Raw genomic sequence first — 21580 nt, 5'->3', positions numbered from 1 at the left:
CTGGTGTCATGCTCTTGGACTTCCCAGCCTCCAGAACCATGAGCCAAATAAAATCCTATTGTTTACAAATTACCTAGGCTGTGGCATTCTGTTAGAGCAGCAGAAAACAGACGAAGACAGAGACGTTTCTCCCATGCCCTGCAAGGCCCTGCATGTGGCCTGATAACAGCAAGGCATGAGAAAGTATTTGGCAAATGATCAGATGAGTGAATAGGATTGCTTTATTACCAGAGAGAGGGACAGCTGAGCATCACATGGTGATAACATGCCTAGCTCCTGTTTACTGAGCACATACTGTGGTGCCCAATGCTCTACTAGGACCTACAGATACACAATCACATTTAACCTGTGCAACAACCCCACAAGGTAAATACTTCTATGACCCCCTTTACAAAGACATAAACTGAGGCTCAGACAGAGCAGTAACTTGCTCAAGGCACGGAGTTAAAAAGGTGGGTGCCAGGACCAGAACCCCAGGTCTCTTCAGCTCCTATGGACACAGATAAATAACGGAGGTCCCATCAACAGCTCTGCCTTGAAGAGCAGAGAACAGGGCCAGGGCAGACTCCTCTAGGGGCTGCAATGAAAGCTTGCTTTCCTAGACACATCAGTTTTACTCAGTCTTCATTCCGCCTCTGGAGGATGACTTTGTGACCTTGGGCAATCTTCATTCCCCTCTTCCACCACCCCTGGTTCTCTGACCGTTGTCCCTGACCAAAGACATGTTATTATTCACATTCAGTACCTTTCCACCTCCTCCCTGTGCATGAATTCACAGAGGAAATCTGAAAATAAAATCCAGGCTGCTTGGTAGAAAGGAGACTCGGGTTTTGTCAACACAATGTGCAGTAAAAATATCTCTCTTTTAAAAGAGAGAGAGAAAAATTTAAAGACTCAAGATCAGTAACATGTAATTATCATCTGGTTTGGGCGGAGAGCTCTAATAGTTTCCAGAAAAACACAAGCCATGAACAGGGAGTGCGCCTTCCAAGGCAAAAGGAGACGTGGACTCCAGCAGGCAGTGGTGCCATCTTGGAAGTCTTGCAGCCTTTGAGGCCCTTTCCAGGCAGAGTAAGGAGGCACAGCAACTGCTGAATAAATAAACCCCATGAATGGACACACCTGAAGGTGCAGAGGAGGTATCTTTGCTCCTTCCTTCGGGACACAATGGAACCTTGAAATGGCAGAGATAGCTAGGTCTCTGCCAATATCTACTGTCCCCCATTTTAAAGTCATAGAATCCCAATTTTAGCTGAGCACATGGTGACCCACAATACAGACCATCTTTCCAGGTCTGCCTTGCAGGTAAGAGCCACAAGACTGACCAATGGGGTATTAGTGGAATGTGTGTGCAACTGGCAAGATGTGTGCTTAAAGGGAGATAGCTGCCCTTGTTCCCTTTCCTACTCCCTGCTGGAAGGAATGCAGATGTAATGGCTGGAACTTGAGCAGCCATTGTAAAATGTAAGGCAAACCGGGGAATGAAGGCCACAAATGGCAGACCAACAACGTAGAAGGACCCTGAGTCACCACACTAAACCTGGAATGCCTACAATTGTTACAAGAAAAAGACACAACTCTATTGTTTTAGCCACTGGTATTTAGGCATAAAGATAATCCTTAGGGTCAAACTCAACTTAAACAGCTCTTAAATAGAGAAGAAAAATAAAGGCAATCCAAGTATTTAAAAGTAAGACTCCCATTCAGTGGGGTGACAGGCACACAGCAGATTCCTGGCTTCATCTCCAGATGTCCCACGGAATGCAAAGAAAGGTGGAACCCACCCACGCGAAATGTTTTTTTCTTTCTCTTTGCCTGTTGCTCCCTTTCGTTTGTCTGGTGTCTAAAGAGATATTGCGGAGATGCATCACATTTTCTAAGTTATGCAAATTTTGTGAGCACATTCTAAGTGTCAAAAATGCTTTTTCTTATTATCTCTGTTTTATAGTTAAAGAAACTGCGACTCAGAGAGGTAGCGCCACACAGCTGGGAAGGAGAACCTGCCCTGGAGAAGAGACAAGACAGAATCCTTGTCCAGGGAACTTCCCGAGGCCCTTGGTCTCCGCTGGCACAGTGGTCCCTGCTACAGACTCCTAAGAATGGCTCGGGCCCCAGGGGGCTCCATGTGGCTTCAGGACAGGGCCAGGGGAACAGAAAGGGGTCATCCAAGCACAGTCTGGATGGAGACCAGCCATGAGGGTCACCAGCCTCCACCCCTGCAGCAGAAGCCATCTTCCCAGCAACCAAGCGACCTGGGGTCCAGGCCTGAGATGCAGAGACCAGGGAAGGAAGGGGAGAAGCTCGTATGGGCCCTTGAGAAGGGGGAGAGACGGTTTCTCCACAGGGGAGTGGTGAGCTATGTCAAGACCAACACTGGGAGGCCAGGCTGGAGGAGCACAAAGAACTGCCTGGAGGCTTCGCAGATAAACACTAGAATCTCACTCCTTCCAGAAAAGATGAGTGAAGAAACCACGATGGGTGACTGAAGAGACAGGAAGGGTAAAGGATGATGCAGGACAAGGCAGTGGGAGGGGTGGGCATGTCTTGGAGCCGTGGGCTTGTCTTGTGAGCCGTGGGCTTGTCTTGTGAGCCGTCAAGTCTGGAGTCCAACCACCGGTTGGGGTAGGAGCTCCTCCCTGCACATTAGAGGGAACCTGAAGCCAAGGTGGGCCCAAACCCAGGTTGGTGAGCGGCGTCACCTGGTGGCCAGTTCGGGCATGGCACCCCAGACACCCAAGGGGCTCAGCCTTGCAGGGCTCAGCAGGAGTCCCTCCTGAAGGACGTCTTCATCGTCTCCCTCAGCACCCCACCTACCCCCCATTTAAAGAGCACTATTGCTATTTCATAGGGTGACACACGCAGTTTTCGCTTTTACATAAAAGGAGAATAAAAGCATCCTGCAGTTTGCTGTTACTGACTTGCCACAGACTTAACCTGGAAGCAGGAAAAGTCACCCTTGGCCCCCAGCCCCAGAGGTTGGAGTTGATTCGTCTGGGCCAGCCTGGGGGTTGAGACTTTTTTTTTTTTCTTCAAACCCTTAACATGCAGGCAAGGCCGAGGACCTGGGCTCCAGGTGCTCGCTCTGCAAAGACAGATAGCTTCAAGATAAACCTCCAGACCCCCTTTCCATTTGTATCTGCTGCTAAGCTGCTCCCTATGCATAAATGGGGTCTGCAAGGAGCGCAGACGTCTCTAGCCCTCCCAGCCCTCTGCAGATGAGACACAGACCCCAAGTCCAGGGACTTTCAGGGCTGAGCTCTCGACCCCATTGGCTACCAAGAGCTGGGAGGCCTTACACACAGCATTCAGTTCCCCCTTCTGTGATCTGGAAGAGAACAGTGGCTCTGAGTTTTTCTGGGGTCACTGGACCTTTTGAGAATGTTGTGTGAGCAATGGGTCCTCTCCCAGAAGCATTCCTGTGAGGGTGACCACGGTGCCCATGACTACGGATGGCTCTGGGGCTCTAGCCTGAGAGCTGAACTGGATTAGCCCCTTAAGTCCTCACCTCGACCCCATGAGCTAGGTCCTTTAAGTCCTTTTACACACGGGGAAACTGAGGCACAGAGGGGTTAAATAATTTGTCCAAGGTCACGCAGCTGGTAAATGGCAGAGCCAGGTTTGGACCCAAACATGCTGACCGCAGGCTTGCATTCCGAACCACTCAGCTGCCGGTTCTCAGATGCTGACCCCAGGCATCTGACTCTGGAATTAATAAGCCAGTTTTATGCTGAGGCTGGGAACTCCATGCCATCTGTGCACTAAGGGTGATTCTCCAATGACTTCTACGTATTACAGATCAGGAAACCCAACTGGGGAATGGACAGGACAAGCTCTGCCATGGACTCTGTGTGGACTTGGACAAGTGATCTTGCCTTTCTAGCCTCAGTTTCCCCCCTGAGAAGAAGTCAGAACTGGCCCCTACCCTGTAGATGGGTTGGAGGAGCACTTGAGTTTGGAAAGCACATAGTAGGTGTTCGTTAAAGACACTCACATGGATACATACAAGAACAATCTCAGGGCACTCTCCCACCTAAATGTTCTGCCCCTAGTGTGAGCAAGGGAAATAAACTGGGTAGAAGACAAGAAAAGCCACTGAGAGCTGGGGATGGTGCCTCTGTAGCACCTGTGAGTCCCCGGGGAGGAAGCACCACAGGAACCAGGGGGGCCGGGTGTGGGGGCTCGCGCCTGGAATCCCAGCACTGTGGGAGGCCAAGGCAGGCAGATCGCTTGAGCCCAGGAGTTTGAGACCAGCCTGGGCAACATGATGAAACCCCATCTCTACAGAAAACACAAAAATTTGCCGGGAAGGGTGGTTTAGGCCTGTGGTCCCAGCTACTAGGGAGGCTGAGAGGTGGGCGGATCGCTGGAGTCCGGGAGGTCGAGGCTGCCGTGAGCCATGGTCACGCCACTGCACTCCAGCCTGGGTGACAGAAACCCTGCCTCAAAAACAAACAAAAACACAGAAACCGGGAAACCAGCCCCAGCTCCTGACGTCATCAGAGTGATGCCACGCCCTGACATCCCCCCTCCAGATGGTGCATGCTCTTTTTTTTTTTTTTTTTAATTCTCTGATGCTGATTCAGAAAATAAAAATGTGGAGGTCCAGGCGGGCTGTGTCTGGAACTGGGAAGGTGAGGGAAGTCCTCTGTCTCAAAGGCCTCTTCAGAGGATGCTCTGGTCTTGCCAAGTTTACAGCTCCTCCCTGTCAACATCAAGTCAGGGCCCCAACTCTGTCTTGCTCATCCACCCAGCTTCCAATTGTCTTTCTTTCAAAAGACACACAGAGAAGTTTCATTTTCTTTTTCTCCTGAAACCTAATCTAGCCGGCCTGGCTAGGCGTCTATTTCCGGACTATAAGCAGCTGACACCCGCCCGGTGGAAGTTGGCATCCCTTCCCTTGCGGGTTCAGAGCTGCAAGAAGCACCAGGCTTGGCCACTTAAGCCCCAGCCTTGATCTAGCCCACCCTCTCAAGGCCACAGTGCAGAAGCCTGCACCACCTGCCAAGTCTCCCCGGCTCCTTGCAGCTGCTGTGAGCATGGCCCAGGCTCCCGCTGACCCGGGCAGAGAAGGTACAGTACTCCTTCCTTCCAAGGACCAGTGGTGGCTCCCGGGGTGAGATTTCCACTTCTCTTTCTTCCTGTTGTGCTTGGCCCAGATCATGATGACAATACCGGTATCCTAAAGAATAGTAGACCAACTGGGCATGGTGGCCCACGCCAGTAATCCCAGCACTTTGAGAGGCAAGGTAAGTGGACTGGTTGAGCTCAGGAGTTTGAGACTAGCCTGGCCAACATGGTGAAACCCCGTCTCTACTAAAAATACAAACATGAACCGGGCATGGTGGTGCATGCCTGTGATTCCAGCTACTCAGGAGGCTGAGACTGGAGAATCGCTTGAACCCGGGAGGTGGAGGTTGTAGTGAGCTGAGATGGCGCCATTGCACTCCAGCCTGGGTGACAAGAGTAAGACTTCGTCTCAAAAAAAAAAAAAAAAAAAAAAGTAGAAAGCTGTCATTCGACAGCTGACTATGCCCCGGGCACCTCAAAACAAGCTTCGCAAGCATTTCTCAATGGCCTGCAGGGACAAGTGCCATGTCATTCCCATTTTATAGATAACTGAGGCCCTGAGAGGTGAAATGGCACTCTCGGGGTAGCACAGCTGGCGAGCACTGGTGCTAGCGTTTGAATACCCATGTCACAGTCATATCGAGAACAAAGCAGTTTGCTTTGATGAGGTACATGTATGCCTTTGTTCCTTGTTGTTGCATTCTTTCCTCAACTAACATTTCATTCATTTTATTCCTGGTAAGAGTTGCAATGAAAGCCAATAGTGTATCGAGCAATTGCTGTTCTCTAGGGTCTCCACGAAGCGCTGTGGACTGTAGGTGAAGTGTGGTTTTGCAGTTTGGGGGATGGGTTTGTTTTATTTTTAATCCTCACCGCAATCTTTGAAGTAGTTATTATTGTCTCCATTTCACAGAAGGGGAACCTGAAGCCGGGGGGAGGTCACATAGCTAGTAGTTGTCAGGGCTAGGAGCTCAAACCCAGGAAATCAGCCATCAAAATTTTAAAAAACCAACCCAGACTGTGCCCCTGGGGGGCTAATGTCAGGGTGTGGCCAGGAGCCGCGCTGGCCACCGAGTTCCTGTGGTGCTTCCTCTTCGGGGACTCACAGGTGCTGACAGAGGTTCCAGACTCAGCCCTCCCTGGCTTTCCTTGTCTTCCTCCCCAGTTGATTTTCCTTTTGTGACCAAATTGCTGCCTACACCTGCTCCATTTTACAATTTCCCATTTTCAGACACAGGAGCCTGGGACTTAGCGGTCGAGTCCAGCCCAGCACCCGGGCTTGTCCTGCATCCACACCTCTGACCCCCATCTCCTCTTGGGTCTGTGGAGCAGAGGCGGTGGCTCCCTAGGGTCAGCCTTCCAGAATCAAAACTCTGCAGCCAGGCACAGTGGCTCACGCCTGTAATCCCAGCACTTCGGGGGGCCAAGTTGGGGGGATCACCTAAGGTCAGGAGTTCGACGCCAGCCTCGCCAACAAAGGGAAACCCTGTCTCTACTAAAAATACAAAAATTAGCCGGGTGTAGTGGTGCGTGCCTGTCATCCCAGCTACTTGAGAGGCTGAGGCAGGAGAATTGCTTGAACCCGGGAGGTGGAGGTTGCGGTGAGCCGAGATCATGCCACTGCAGCTGCAGACTGGGCAACAAGAATGAATCTCTGTCTCAAAAACAAAAAACTCTGAGAGACAAGGCGAAGCCAGGTGTGAAGTCAGGTGCACGGGGATGCTGCTGGCTGCCGGTGGGGGAGTTTGGTAGGCGCAGGAGTGGGAATTCCCAGGTCTTCTAATTGCTCTTCACCTGCACATGGCAGCCTGTCAGCATTGTAGCCATCAGGGCGAGGCACAAACTGATTTTTCCCTCCCCTACAAGTGCTGCGACCGAAGATCCCTGGGCAAACCTAGAGAATCCTCTGAACAGGAAGAAAGCCCAGATGACAAAGGACTGAGTCACTGTCCTGGAAGGGGAACTCAGGTCTTTCCAAGAAGGGCTCTCCCACGCACTGCCCTCGGGTTCCTTGACGCAGAACCATCTGGTGACAGGTGGGGCCCCCGCCCACCGTGGCTCTCTCAGGCTGCTGGCTGCAGGTGCTGCCTGTACCCTGTGTCTGCCCCAGCCTCATCTCCCGGCAGAGCAGCTGGCTTTGATTTTTTAATCATTGTGTGAGCTAATGGTTTCGATTTTTAAGAGCTGCCTCAGGAGGAGCAGGGGCCATTTGGAGAATTCCTCTTTGAATCTCTTGGGGTCCTGCTTAGGGCTCATTAAACTCAGGCCAGGAAACAGCAGCACCTGCCAACTGGCCAAGGAGGAGCTGCCGAGGTCTATTGAGTAAATGTCTGTCCCTAGAGACAGACACTCACTTACTCAGTCCTTTTTTTTTTTTTTCCCCCAGAGATGGGATCTTGCTCTGTTGTCCAGGCTGGAGTACAGTGGTGCATTCATAGCTCACTGCAGCTGCAACCTCCTAGACTCAAGCGATCCTCCCATTTCAGCCTCTTGAGCATCTGGAACTACAGGCACGTGCCATCATACCTACCTGATTTTTTTTCTTTTTTTGTAGAGATGGGGGTCTCACTATGTTGCCCAGGCAGGTCTAGAACTCTTGGCCTCTAGGGGTCCTCCAATCTCAGCCTCCTGACATGCTAGGATTACAAGTGTGAGCCACCACTCCTGGTCCCATTCATTCATTCATTCACTCACTCAGTCACTCATACATTCAACTGCCATTTCCTGAGCACATCCTGTGTGCCCAGCACTGTGCTAGATGCTGACGGTACAACAGTGAGCCATGCAAGTACAGCAGGGGACACTAGGGGACCCACACACAAGCAGATCCCAGCCACTCTGGAACACAGGGACAGGCTTTCCCAAGGAAGTGGCATGTGAGGAGGCCTGGAGGTTGAGTAGACATCATACAGGTTGGGATGTGAGGGAAGGGTGTTCCTGGCAGCCAGAACAGTGTGTGCAAAGGGGCTGGGGTGAGTGGGGCTAAAGGGAGCACAAACAGGCCAGCACTTGGAGGGAAGTTGGGAGCAGGTGCAGGTCAAGCTGGGTGGTCGGCAGAGCCAGATCTGGAGGGTACCCGACTGGAGCTGGTGGGCCAACCGGGAGCCTATTGCTGCACCCAGGAGATGGTGGTGAAGAAGCGGGTGGTGCCGGCAGAAGAGAGGAGTGGGGCAATTCCAGAAAATCCAAGAATGGCATTTCCAGGGCTCTACGACTGGGCATTGGGGGAAAGGTCTGTTTCTGATGTCTGGTCGGTTTCTGGCTTCAATGGATAGTGGCACCATGGAAGGATGGTGAGCTGAGAAGAGGCGACTGATTCCCAGGGAGGATGGCAATGGGCATCAGGTACACCCAGGCAGGACTTGCCTTTGTGGTCCCAGGTCCCCCTGCCTCCCTCTGGCTCCATCCTTCTGCCCTCTACTCCCCTCTGCCCTGAGGACACCTGAGAGCTGAGGAACCCCACTGCCCCCTGGCACCCACACCCGGGGAGGGCACAGGCGAGGCGGCACCTCCTCTGGCTGCCAGGCCATTTCTGATCAGCCTGCATGCCTCTCTCTGGGCAGGGGCAGCTGCTCTGCTGCTCTTAGGGGGCATCTGCTGGGGTCTTTGCCCTCTCCTCTGCCCTGGACACCTCTCAAAAAGGGGCCTCACGTGCCTCTTGGAGCCTCCAGCCTGGGCTCATCTGTGGGGACCCGGGAGACTCAGTCCCTATCTCTGTCCCCCGCTCACTCCCCCAGGCCACCTTGAACAGAGGATCCTGCAGGTGCTGACAGAGGCTGGCTCCCCAGTGAAGCTTGCCCAGCTGGTGAAGGAATGCCAAGCACCCAAGAGGGAGCTCAACCAAGTCCTCTACCGAATGCTAAAGGAGCTGAAAGTCTCCCTCACAGCCCCCGCCACCTGGCGCTTGGGCGGGACTGGTCCTGGAGGCGAGGGTCCTGCAGAGCTGGCCCTGTCCAGCCCTGGTAACTGCCACCCTGGGGAGGTGGGTCTGACCAGGCAGGGACCATCCTGGCAATGGACGAGCACAGATTTGAGCCTGGGTTCGAATCTGAGTTCTGCCACTTGGGAGCTCACGGGTTTCATCTCTGTGCCTTGGTTTCTTTTTCTGGTTGATGGAGCTGACAGCAGGGCTGCTTGGTAGGGGTTGCTGAGAGAAGGCCTTGCATCAGGCTCAGCCCAGCCCTGCACACAGAAAGTACTCAGCGGAACACTAACAATTATAACAGAAAATCATCATGATGGAAACAGCAATGACATGATGGCCCTAATCACAGAACACACTCAGTTCCACCAGCCCCCCTTTTCTAGCTTTACAGCCCACAGCCAGAAAGAGCTGCCATTTGTCATGCACTTAAGATTAGCTGGGCACTGTTTTGGGGTTCACTCAGCCCTCACACAACCCCAGGAGGCAAAGGAGGTTGAGCCCCGGAGAAGTAAATCAGCAGGAAGCCGCAGCTGCCAGGGCACGGGCAGGACTTGACATCAAGTGTGTTTAACTCTGGAGTCTGAGTTTGCAACTACCGGCGTTGCAGCTCACCCTAGGGTGCTGCCCACCTTTGTGGGGTGGAGCACTGGTGCTGTTTTCTGTCCCCCACCCCTCTGACCCGTCTTTCTTTCTCCAGCCGAGAGGCCCCAGCAATGTGTAGCTACAGTTCCAGAGACCCTTAGTCCTCAGTTCAGTCAACAACGAGGTAAGTCATTGCATGCCCCTTCAGCTCCCGGGACACAGGATCCCACTCCTCAGGAACCCCAGGCCCTCCTTGAGGGTACGAGATCTCACCAGCGTTCAGGGGCCCTGTCCCACCCACCAGGTGGCTCCCAAACAGTGTTCAGAGCCAAGACCCAGCCCTCACAGTGGGAGAATCTGAATATCGAGCAGTGATTTCTCCAGTCAGACAATAGCTGACCCTCACCATGCACCCACCATGTGCCAGGCCCAGGGCAGAGCACTGCGTGCACATCCCCCACCCTCAGGGCGCCTCTGCAGTGCGTCATCATGACCCCGTTATCGTGGTGCCCATTTTACAGATGAGGAAACCAGGCCTCGAGGGGCTGGGTCCAGGGTCACACAGCTAGAAAGCGGTGGGGCAGATGCAAATTCTAGGACTCCTCTCTAACCACGTGGCCGTCCTGCCTCCCAGAGGAAGACATCTACAGGTTTCTCAAAGACAATGGTCCCCAGAGGGCCCTGGTCATCGCCCAGGCACTGGGAATGAGGACAGCAAAAGATGTGAACCCAGACTTGTACAGGATGAAGAGCAGGCACCTTCTGGACGTGGATGAGCAGTCCAAAGTGTGGACGATTTACCGCCCAGGTAGGCCCCCAGCTGCCTGCACCTGGGCTGCAGAGGGAAACCATGACACTAGCGCTTGGTCTTTGCTGGGTGCTCTGCTGAGCAGCTCACCAGAAACTGCCAGAAGCTTCTGGAGGTCCCACTGACAGTTCACTGCAAGGGCTTCCAGGAGGAAGGGGTGTGCTGGCAGGATTAACCAGGAACAGCTTCCTGGAGGCGTGGCCCAAGGGCTGCAGTTGCAGAAGGCCAGCGAATGGGATGGGGGTGGCCCATTCCCAATGTTCTCAGCTCTGAGGTGCAGGTATCAGTCTGGGTTTGGGAATAGTTTTCTTTGAGCACTTTGCCCAAGTTGGGGTTTTAAAGTTGGCAGAAGAGAAGGCAAGGCTAGGCTCAGACCCCTAGTGGGTGGAGCCCCAGGGTCGTCTTCCCTGTGAGATCTAATAGGCGCAGGGCCAAGATCCAACAGGCCCATGGCACTCTTAGGGGTCCTTGAAAATGTTTTAATTTTAATTTCATTTAAAATCAGAAGAAATGAATACTATAATAATAATGAATATCTAAAAATGGAGCAGGCGTGGTCGCTCATGCTGGTAATCCTAGCACTTTGGCAGGCTAAGGTCAGCCTGGCCAACATGGCAAAACCCTGTCTCTACTAAAAATACAAAAATTAGCCAGGCGTGGTGGCGGGCGCCTGTAATCCCAGCTACTCGGGAGGCTGAGGTAGGAGAATAGCTTGAACCTGGGAGGCAGAGGTTGCAGTGAGCTGAGATCACACCACTGCACTCCAGCCTGGGCAACAAAAGTGAAACTTTGTCTCAAAAGAAAATTAAATTAAATTAAATTAAATTTAAAAATCCAGCCTGGGTTATCCTTGACATACAATGTAGTTTAAATATTTGTGTATGGGGGAAGGGCCCACAAAGGCACAGGAGCCCAGACCCCAGAGGGTGGTGATGGGCCCCACACAGTCTGGGCAGGTGCCTGCCTCGACCGCCATAGGGCGACTCTGCTACTCACGATGGGTGTCCGAGGGGGTCTCAGCATCCTAGGGCTGCTATAAGGAAGGAATAATGCATGACAGTCACCAGATTTTAAACACTAGTGACAAATTCAAATATCTAAAATGTCATGGGTGCGAAGCACAACTGATCTGGCCAATGGGCTGCTGTCTCTCGGCCACTACTCAAGGGAGAAGGGCAATGGTGCAGGTGCTCGGGGGTCCGGGCTGTGGCTGCCCCCCAGGGAGAGCAGTGTGGGGCCCCTGCAGTCCTCCCAGCCAGCAATCATGGCGGCCCAGCCATGGGGGCAGCAAAGGACACAGGTAGGGTGACTCACAGGGCTATTTTCAAGCGAGGCTCCCTCTGAGGTACCTGGGGTGTCTGTTAAACACTCAGCTCTGGCCTCCCACTTGGCCCTACTGACTCGGAACGCCCAGGGTATTTTAACAAGCTCCCCAGGAGAATTTGGTGCTGCCGACTGGTATTGGGAACCCCTGACCCATAGAGAGGGGCGAAGGGATAGAGTTGAATATTATTTTGCAGAAGGTTCTGGAAGAAGAGCAGAGTCGGCCTCAATTATTTACCAGCACAATCCAATCAACATGATCTGCCAGAATGGACCGAACGGCCAGATTTCCATTGCAAACTCCGAAGCCATCCAGATTGGACACGGGAACATCATTACAAGACACACAGCCTCCGGGGAGGATGGTGAGTCACCCGAGAGAGCCCGGGGAGGGGACCTCGGTGGGAGGCCACCTGATCCACTGGGTGGGGGCAAAGGGTAGGGATGGGGAATGGGGGAATTCAGCCCTCCAAGGGGAAAGGGTTGCTTCCAGATCCCCACAGTCCACCTTTGTGGCCGTCCTGAGAATAAGGACGCCCGGATCAAAGCTCTCCTGATTTCCCTGTATTCTGATACCTTCTACATCATTTTAAAATTTAATTTAATTTTTATTTTTTAATAAAATTTTAAAATTAAGATGGGGTAGCTCTGTGTTGCACCTGACCTTGTGCCTCATTTTCAATGGGGTCCGGTGTTTTTCATGAGAAACGACTCAATTTCCTCTCCCTCCGCAGAATGCCACAGGGGAGGTGATCATAGCACAGTATTTGTTCTGAGACACGCAACTTTCCCCCACATTTTAACAGGCTGGAAACTGGGGTGCATCTCACCATCTGTGCCATCCTGGTTTGGATGAAATGCGGTGTTGCACTTTGAGCCCTTACCCTGTGCCGGGCACTGTGGCAAGAGGGAACAGAGCCACCTGTCAGCCCAGCCTTGTCACCTGTGAGTGACAGCTTCAGCCCCAAAGTAGGGACACTCCCTGTAACCTTGGGAGAACCTTTCCCCACTGTCAGCCTCAGTTTCCCCAATTGTGAAACTAGGAACTTTGTTCTAGAATCTAGATCATAGTTTCCCCAGCTTTAATCCTCTGAGCCCCACATTCCCGATTCTGGCCATACCCCTGTCTGATTATTTAATTAATGTTGAGTAGTGTACATTTTTAAAATTTTATTTTAAAACAATTTTATAGTATTATTTTAAATGAAAACCATTAAAATCACCATAAAAATAAATGTTGTCCCTGGCAGTTAAAACACTGCAGGAGGCTCTGAGCCTTTGGTGTTAGCACCAAAGGAGACTTTGTCTCTATGAGATCAGAAGGCTCGGGAATGACGGAATCAGAACGAGGAGCTCATTGTTTGGGTTTGTGAGTGTCCCTGCAACATCCAGGCACCAGCCCCAGTCCTGAGAACCCAGGGAGCCCCAAAATGAGCTATTCTGCCAGGTACTCCTGCTGTCTAAGCCAGAGCCTGAAGTCTTTGGCCCCCAGTTTGATGGTGTCTAGGAAGAATTCAGAGGACAGGACTGTGGGTGGTGGTGAGGAGGGGGAAGAAGCCTGCAGTAATCTCTGGTGAGGCTGTGCCACTGTCCCCTGCCAGGTTCTACTGGTCCCCGCCACCTCCCTTCAATGGCACCAGCTCATTCCTCAACTCAGGGGACCCTGAATGATCCCTGGGGGCCCCAGGACATCCACATGGAGCGGTCCATGCTCAGACGGGTGCAGCTGGGACACAGCAATGAGATGAGGCTTCACGGCGTGCCGTCCGAGGGCCCTGCCCACAGCCCCCCTGGCAGCCCTCCAGGTAACTGGGGATCTAGAGGCCAGACCCACCCCTGTCACCCCGTGGGTCCTCACTGGAAGAAACTGGAGCCAGAATCTTTGTGGGCAGAGAAGCATGATGGGAAATTCCTTTCCTTCCACCAGGCAGCTGAACCAGAGCAGAGCAGGTGGGGTTTTTAAAGCTAGCACTCTAGGCTGGGCACAGTGGCTCCCACCTGTAACCTTAGCACTTTGGGAAGCCAAAGTGGGTGGATCACCTGAGGTGAGGAGTTCGAGACTAACCTGACCAATGTGGTGAAACCATGTCTCTACCAAAAACACCAAAAAAAAAAAAAAGAACCGGGCATGGTGGCATGTGCCTGCAATCCCAGCCACTCAGAAGGCTGAGGTAGGAGAATTGCTTCAACCCGGGAGGCAGAGGTTGCAGTGAACGGAGATCGCACCACTGCACTCCAGTCTGAGTGACAGAGTAAGACTCCATCTCAATAAATAAATAAATTAAATAAAGCTAGCACTCTGGATCCCCATCCCCTACAACCCACTGCAGGAAACCTCAGTTTCCTCATTTGTAAAATGGGCAGAGAAGCAGAGGCTGGGCCAGCTGGAGAAGGGTGATGGTTTGATACTGGAATGGTGTTTAGGGAGGTTGGAAGACAGGTGCCCTACTAGGTGCTGTGGCTGCAGTGACCAGAGGGCCCCGGGCAAAGGCCTCCCCCGCAGTGGGAATGCAGAGATGGGCTGGGGGAGAAGAACCAGCAGGGAAGCCAGAGAGGGAGGAGGAAAGCAGAAGCCCGGGGAAAGGAGTCACCAGAGAGGGGCCAGGCTGGCGAGCCCAGGGAAGCATCTGTGGGGTTCAGCGAGAGGGGTCGTGGTGACCTTGCGGGGGTGGTTTCTGGGAACCAGGGAGCAGAAGGGGTCTGGGGAGTGGAGGAGGTGAGACTCAGTGTGGATGGTTCTTCAGAAGTTTGGGTGGGAAAGGGCAGAGCCAGATGACAGGGGCTGGGGCCAGGCTGGGAGCCCCCATAAGATTTCAACCAAAAGTGGGGGCCAGTGTTCCAGTGCAGTGGGAAGCAGGCAGCAAGGAGAGAGGAGCTGAATCCCAGAAGACATTGGCGTCCAGATCAGCTGGGCGGGATCAGTGGGGCAGACCCACCAGCTGGTGGAAAGACGCTTCCCAGGCAGCCCAACAGCACGTGTGGAAGTGTGGTGGGCAGGCACAGGCTGTGCGCCTGGGATGGTGTGGGCCGCTGGTGGGAGGTCTGGGGAGGAGGGTGAGTCAGTTTGGGGGTCAGGGCTCTGGGCCACTATCCAGCTGCTCCTGGCTCCAGGCCTGTCTCCCTTTGACCCACAGTCTCTGCCACTGCTGCTGGCCCAGAAGCTTTGTTTGAAGCAAGAATGCCCAGTCCAAGAACTCACCCCAAGGGGGATGCCGCCCAGAGAATCTACATGAAATCGTGCTTTCTCGAGGATGCCACCATCGGCAACAGCAACAAAATGTCTATCAGCCCAGGGGTGGCTGGCCCAGGAGGAGTCGCAGGGTCTGGAGACAGGCAGCCAAGGGAGGACGCAGGTGAGCTGGGGTACCGAGTGGACCCCTGTGTGTTCTCTTTCTCTCCCCACCTTCCACTCATTCATTCATTCATTCTCATCGATCATTCGCTAATCTCTGGTTTCCCAGAGTCTGGAGGCAATGCTCACCCATAGCGAGGAGCAGCAGCTCTACAGTCAGAGCTCGAGGCTCCGTCCGCCTAGTGGAGGGGCCCACCCAAGTCACTTCACCCGGGAGCCTCTGTCTCCTTAGCTGGAAAGTGGGATGGTAAGAATAGCCTGAAGCAACCCCTACAGTGGTTGCAAGGCTGAGATAAAATCTGAAGGCGGAGCTCAGCCCTGCACCAGCCCTGCCAGCATTCACGAGATAGGAGTGTTATTGCTGTCATGATTGTTTTGGGCCCAGAAAGGTGCTGGGTTGCCATGCAAATAAGGTTCTGCATCAGGGCACAGGCTGACCTGCCGCAGTGGAGACGCCACACATGGTGGCCCCGCCTGCTCGAAGCCCAGGTCTCATGTCTGGGTGAGGGTAGCAGACCAGGGATTCTTTTACCTCAGTGATGAGTTGTCCCTGGGGCTCCATCCTCATCTGTGGGGTTGAACTTGGCACCAGCAAGCAGAGGGGCAAGACAGGGTACAGAGAGCCGCTGTTGTCTTTGACCAAGCCCACCCACCGCATCTGTGCTGTTCCGAGGGCCAGCACTTAGCCACGGGGGATCTGGGAAGTGCCGCCTGTGTCGAGGCAGCCTAAGCTCAGCAGAGACTGAGGGGAGGGGCTCCACTGCCAACAGGAAGAGGGGAGAGGGGACACCAGTGCGGTTCACCTTCCCAGCCACAGTTCTGCCCCTGGAAGCTGCACAGGCTGGTTGCAGAGCCCGAGGATCCCAGCTCTGCAGAAGGGAGCTCGGGGCCTGGGGTAGGGGCAGCTGGAGAGTAGGGCAGGTCCAGGCAAGGTGGATCCATACAGGGCAGGTGTACCTGGTGGCTGGAACAGTGTGGACAATGGCCTGGAGGTGAGGACATGACAGTACAGGAACCCGCAGGGGTCTGAGGGTGACCTGAGTGTGGAGAGCAGAGCCAGGGTCTAGCTCCAGGCGGCAGTCGATGCTAAGGCAACTGGGAGCCATGGGGGCCTTGAGCAGGAGAGGGGCAGGATGAGATTTATGCCTCCCATATGAAGAAAGAATTAGAAGGAGGATTTCCACTCCTACCCTTTTGGGATCTGGAATAAGGGGTCACACCCAATCCCACCAGTGGGTAGAAAACGTGGATTCACAGAATCTGGAGGATTGGCCAGCATCCACCCTCCAGTGCCTGAAGGCCCAGGGGACGCATGTCCTGGAAGTCCAGAGGGTCTCCTCACCCCAAGGGCCATGTCCTTGCTGTCCCGGCACACTGAGGAGACCCTGGCCCCACGTGCCTTGCCTTCAAACTCTCCCTCCAGGACCCCTGGGAGCCCCATGTGACACCTGCGGAACGGGGGCCAGGAGCACAGGCCAGGAGCACAGGCCAGGAGCATCTGGGAGCACGGACTCCCTTCCAGCAGCAAAGGGAGTCTCAGAAACCTCCAAGGCCACTGGGCACCCCCAGGAGGGCGTGTGCCACCAGTCCTCCATCCCCCATCTGGCTTAGGACCCCACAGCACAGGCCATCTGCAGAGCCCTGTGGGTCTCAAGCCAGACCATTGAAGACTCCTTTTTCTGGAAAGAACACAGCTCTGTGTTGTTAAAAAATGACCACACGCCCAAATTTGTCCTGCCACATCCTGACATTCTTCTCTGAGGTTCCAGCAGAGGAGCTGATGACATCCTTACCCCTTGTCCTGACCCACCCACCTCTCTTTGTCGCCAAGAGACATCTATAGGCATAGCTCAGAGATATTATGGGTCAGCTCCAGACCACCCCAATAAAGCAAGTCATGCAAATTTTTGATTTCCCAGTGCACATACAAGTTATAGTCACACGAGGCTGTAGTCTATTAGGTATGCACTCAATCACATTGTATCTAAAAAACAATGTATATACCTTAATGTGAAAATACCTTATTGCTAAAAGTGCTAAACATCATCTGTCTTCTGCCAGTCATCTTCTCTATGCTGGTGGAGGTCTTGCCTCGATGTTGATGGCTGCTGACTGATCAGGGTGGCGGTTACTGAAGGTTGAGGCAGCTGTGGCAATTTCTTAAAATGAAGTCCAACAATGAAGTCCGCTGCAGCAATGGACTCTCCCTTTCACGAAAGCTTTCTCTGTAGCATGCAATGCTGTTTGATGGCATTTTACTCATACTAGAACTTCCTTCAAAATTGGAACCAAGCCTCCCCAACCCTGCTGCTGCTTTACCAACTAGGTTTATATAACAGTCTAAATCCTTTGTTGTCATTTCAACAATGTTCGCAGTATCTTCACCAGGAATAGATTCCATCTCAAGAAACCACTTTCTTTGCTCATCCATAAGAAGCAACTCATCTGTTCAAGCTTTCTCATGAGATTGCGGCAATTCGGTCCCATCTTCATATTCCATTTCTAATTCGAGTTTTCCTCCTATTTCCACCACATCTGCAGTTGCTGTCTTCACTGAAGTCTTGAACCCCTCAAAGTCATTCATGAAAGTTGGAATCAACTTCTTCCAGACTCCTGTGAATGTTGATATTTTGACCTTCTCCCATGAATCACAAGTGTTCTTAATGGCATTTAGATTGATGATTTTTTCCAGACAATTTTCAACTTACTTTGCCCAGATCCATCTGAGGAGTCACTCTGTATTGCACTTATGCCTTTGTAAAATGTATTTATTGAAGAATAAGAAGTGAATGTTGAAGTTACTCCTTAATCCGTGGGCTGCAGAATGGATGCTGTGCTAGCAGGCATGAAAACAACATTAACTCTTTTTCACATCTCCATCAGAGCCCTTGGATGAACAGGTGCATTGTCAATGAGCAGGAAAAAAAAAAAAAAAAAATTTTTTTTTTTTTTTTTTCGGCCTTCAGCCCAGGATCCTGAACACCCAGCTCCTGTGGTATGGACGATGAGCAGTAAAATGTTCAAAGGAATATTTTTTTCTGAGCAGTAAGTCTCAATGCTAGGCTTAAAATATTCAGTAAACCATGCTATAAACAGAGGTGCTGTCATCTAGCTTTGTTGCTTCATTCATAGAACACAGGCAGAGTCAATTTAGCATCGTTCTTAAGGGCCCTAGAATTTCCAAAATGGTAATTGAGGAAAGGCTTCAGCTGAAAGTCACCAGCTGCATTAGTCCCCAGCAAGAAAGCCTGCCCCCTTTGAAGCTTTGAAGTCAGGCATTGACATCTCCTCTCGAGCTATGAAAGTTCTAGATGATATCTTTTCTCAATAGAAGGCTGTTTTGTCTACATTGAGAACCTGCTCTGTCGTGCAGTCGTGCTCATCAATGATCTTAGCTAGAGCTTCCAGGTAACCTGCTGCAGCTTCTCCATTAGCACGTGCTGCCTCACCTTGTACTTTCACATTCGGGGATGGCTTCTTTCCTTAAACCTCAAGAACCAACCTCTGCTTACTTCCAACTTTTCTTCTGCAGCTTCCTCACTTCTCTCAGCCTTTAGAATTGAATAGAGCAAGGGCCTTGCCCTGGATGAGGTACAGGCTTAAGAGACTATTATGGCTGGTCAATCCTCTATCCAGACCACTAAAACTTTCTCCACACCAGCTGCAAGGCTGGTTCACTTTCTCATCACTCATGTGTTTGCTGAAGTAGCACTTTTAATGTCCTTCAAGAACTTTTCTTCTGCCTTCACAATTTGATTAACTTTTGACCTAGCTTTCAACTTGTCTTAGCTTTGGACCTGCCTCCCTCACCAAGCTTAATCATTTCTAGCTTTTGATTTAAAGTGAGAGACATGCAACTCTTCCTTTCACTTTAGCACATAGACGCCATTTGGGGTTCTTTTTTTATTTTTATTTTATTGAGATGGAGTTTCACTCTTGTTGTCTAGGCTGGAGTGCAATGGCACAATCTTGGCTTACTGCAACCTCCACCTCCCAGGTTCAAGCGATTCTTTTACCTCAGCCTCCTGGGTAGCTGAGATTACAGGCCTGCACCACCACACCCGGCTAATTTTGTATTTTTAGTAGAGACAAGTTTCTCCATGTTGGTCAGGCTGGTCTCGAACTCCCAACCTCAGGTGATTCGCCCGCCTCGGCCTCCCAAAGTGTTGGGATTCCAGGCATGAGCCATGGCACCTGGCCCATTGTAGGGTTATGAATTTTCCTAATTTCAATATTGTTGCGTCTCACGGAATAGGGAGGCCTGAGGAGAGGGAGAGAGAGGAGGAGACGGCTGAGCAGTGACAGGTCAGAACACATAGACTTATTAATTAACTTCATCATCTTATACAGGTGATATTTGTGGCACCCCAAAGCAAAGCAATTACAATAACAACATCAAAGACCACCGATCACAGACCACCATAACACATATAATCAAAATGAAAAAGTGTAAAATATTGTGAGGATTACCAAAATATGACACAGAGACAGGAAGTGAGCATATGCTGCTGGAAAAATTGGCACGGATAGACTCGCTCCATGCAGGGTGCCACAAACCTTCAACTCGTGAAAAACAAATGCAATATCTATAAAGTGTAATAAACCAAAGTGCAACAAGGCAAAGTGCGATAAAATGAGGTCTGCCTGTCACTTCCTCCTTGAGTGGCAGGCAGGACCTTATCCTGAGAGGTGTAAGGCCTGGAATGTTTTTGTTTTGTTTTATTTTGTTTTGTTTGAGGAAATTGCTGATCAGAGACTGTCAGTGCCAGGGCATGGAGAGCCATCCTTTGGGGCCCCTGGGAGGACTGGGAGAGCCCTGGGATGGGGGCTTTCTGGTATCATTTCTGCTCCTCCATTTCACTGCTGTGAAACTAGGACAGGACTGGCTACATGATCTGGGGGCCCAATGCACAGTGAAAAGGTGGGGCTCCCTGTTCAAGACTTAGTACAAATCTAGACAGTAACAACAAAGGCTCAAGCTGAGCTTGAGATCCTTCCAAGAGCAGGTCCCTGTGGAAACGCCCAGGCCACGTGCCCATGAAGCTGAACCCCCATCTTCTTTTCCCCAGGTCCTCGTCCCACAGACACACAATCCAGAAGTCACTTTCCTCAAGACATTGGTCAGCCCATCACTCGCAACTCCTCGAAGCTCACCCCCAAGCTGGAAGCTATGACTCTTGGAAACAGGAGTCACAAAGCTGCAGAAGGCAGCGACTATGTGGATGAAGCCTCACACTAGGGGAGCTGGTGGGGAGGTGGGATTTCGTGCACAGCCTCACGTGGGGCTTGGACACGTGGGGGTGGGTGCATGCTAGGGACACTAGCCTGCTGCTTTCTGCATTCCTTAAGTGTCTTGTTTGTCCTGCTTGCTTCCAGACATAACCTGCATGAGTCAGTTTTAGGGGATGGACCTGGCGTGGGGATGAGTTCAGGCCAGGTCTTCTGATGGCCAGGAGCAGATGACAGGGAGTTGCTTTGGGGAACCCTTGGTGTGCCAAGAGGAGGTGGGTAGATGGGAGTGGGGCTCGGTAACCTAGCCTGGCCCAGGCCACTCTCTCCACTCTTTCCTGGGCTCGGGGCACCTGCCTTGAGTTACCTTCCATCATGGCTACTTGCTGTGGTTTGAATGTTTGAGTCCCAACAAAATTCATATCAACACATAATCCCAACTGGGCGCAGTGGCTCACGACTGTAATCCCAGCACTTTGGGAGGCTGAGGTAGGTGGATCACTTGAGCTCAGGAGTTCAAGACCAGCCTGGGTAACATGGTGAAACCCCATCTCTACCAAAAATACAAAAACATAGCCAGGCATGGTGGTGCGTTTCTGTGGTCCCAGCTGCTCCAGAGGCCAGGGAGGGAGGATCATTTGAGCTCAGGAGGCAGAGGTTGCAGTGTGCTGAGACAGCGCCACTGCACTCACTCCAGCCTTGGTGACAGAGTGAGACTCCATCTCAAAACAAAAAACAAAACCTTAATCCCCAGTGCAGTGGTATGAAGAGGTGTGACCTTTTGGAGGGGATGGAGTCAAGAGGGCGAGTGGGATTAGCGCTCTCATGAAAGGGTTTGAGGGGGTGTGTTAGTCCCGCTTGCCTGTCCGCCATGTGAGGATGCAGTAACAAAGTGCCATCGTTAAAGCCGAGACCAACCCCTCGTCAGACACTGACTCTGCTGGCACCTTGATCTTGGCCTTCCCAGACCCTGAAACTGTAAGCAATAAATTTCTGTTTATAAATTGCCCGGGGTGAGGCATTTTATTATAGCAGACTGAGCCAACTGAAACACTGCCCCACTCTCTTCTCACTTGAGGTCTGACTTCCTCAAGGCCCATCGTGGCCACCTGACCTCCTTATCACCTGACCTTTCTAGAATCTTCTCTCCTCAGCCTTGATCTCTCAGGAATTTTCAGCTGAACTCCCAAACTGAAAATTCTTTCCCACCCCCACCCCTGGTCCCCAGGCACTGCTGGAAGTCATTGGCTGACCCATGGGTCAGGTGACTTCTTCTAGCCAATCAGCAGAGAGT

General features: G+C 52.1%; 1 protein-coding gene across 5 annotated transcripts; it reads left to right on the top strand.

The window, feature by feature from the left end:
* Positions 1-4586: 4586 nt before the first annotated feature.
* On the top strand, positions 4587-21295 carry ZBP1 (Z-DNA binding protein 1). 5 transcript variants are annotated; one of them, XR_004179125.1, is made up of 9 exons: positions 4588-5070; positions 8805-9029; positions 9690-9758; positions 10209-10382; positions 11903-12070; positions 13307-13510; positions 14840-15058; positions 17599-18102; positions 20127-21295. XR_004179125.1 is itself a non-coding variant. In XM_009215876.4 (8 exons), exons 1-8 carry the CDS (start codon positions 5037-5039, stop codon positions 16666-16668), a joined length of 1281 nt encoding a protein of 426 aa, XP_009214140.2. In that variant the 5' UTR covers positions 4587-5036; the 3' UTR covers positions 16669-17086. The 5 variants fall into 5 exon arrangements, 4 of the variants coding, with proteins under 4 accessions (XP_009214140.2, XP_021776588.2, XP_003904618.2 ...); XM_009215876.4 differs by lacking the exons at positions 17599-18102; positions 20127-21295 and adding an exon at positions 16481-17086 and having other exon boundaries at positions 4587-5070; XM_021920896.2 differs by lacking the exon at positions 20127-21295 and having other exon boundaries at positions 17599-18154.
* Positions 21296-21580: the final 285 nt, after the last annotated feature.

The sequence above is a fragment of the Papio anubis genome, chromosome 16 (assembly GCF_008728515.1).
Source record: "Papio anubis isolate 15944 chromosome 16, Panubis1.0, whole genome shotgun sequence".
Classification (NCBI taxonomy): Eukaryota; Metazoa; Chordata; class Mammalia; order Primates; family Cercopithecidae; genus Papio; species Papio anubis.
This window is presented reverse-complemented; position numbering and strand designations above follow the sequence as displayed.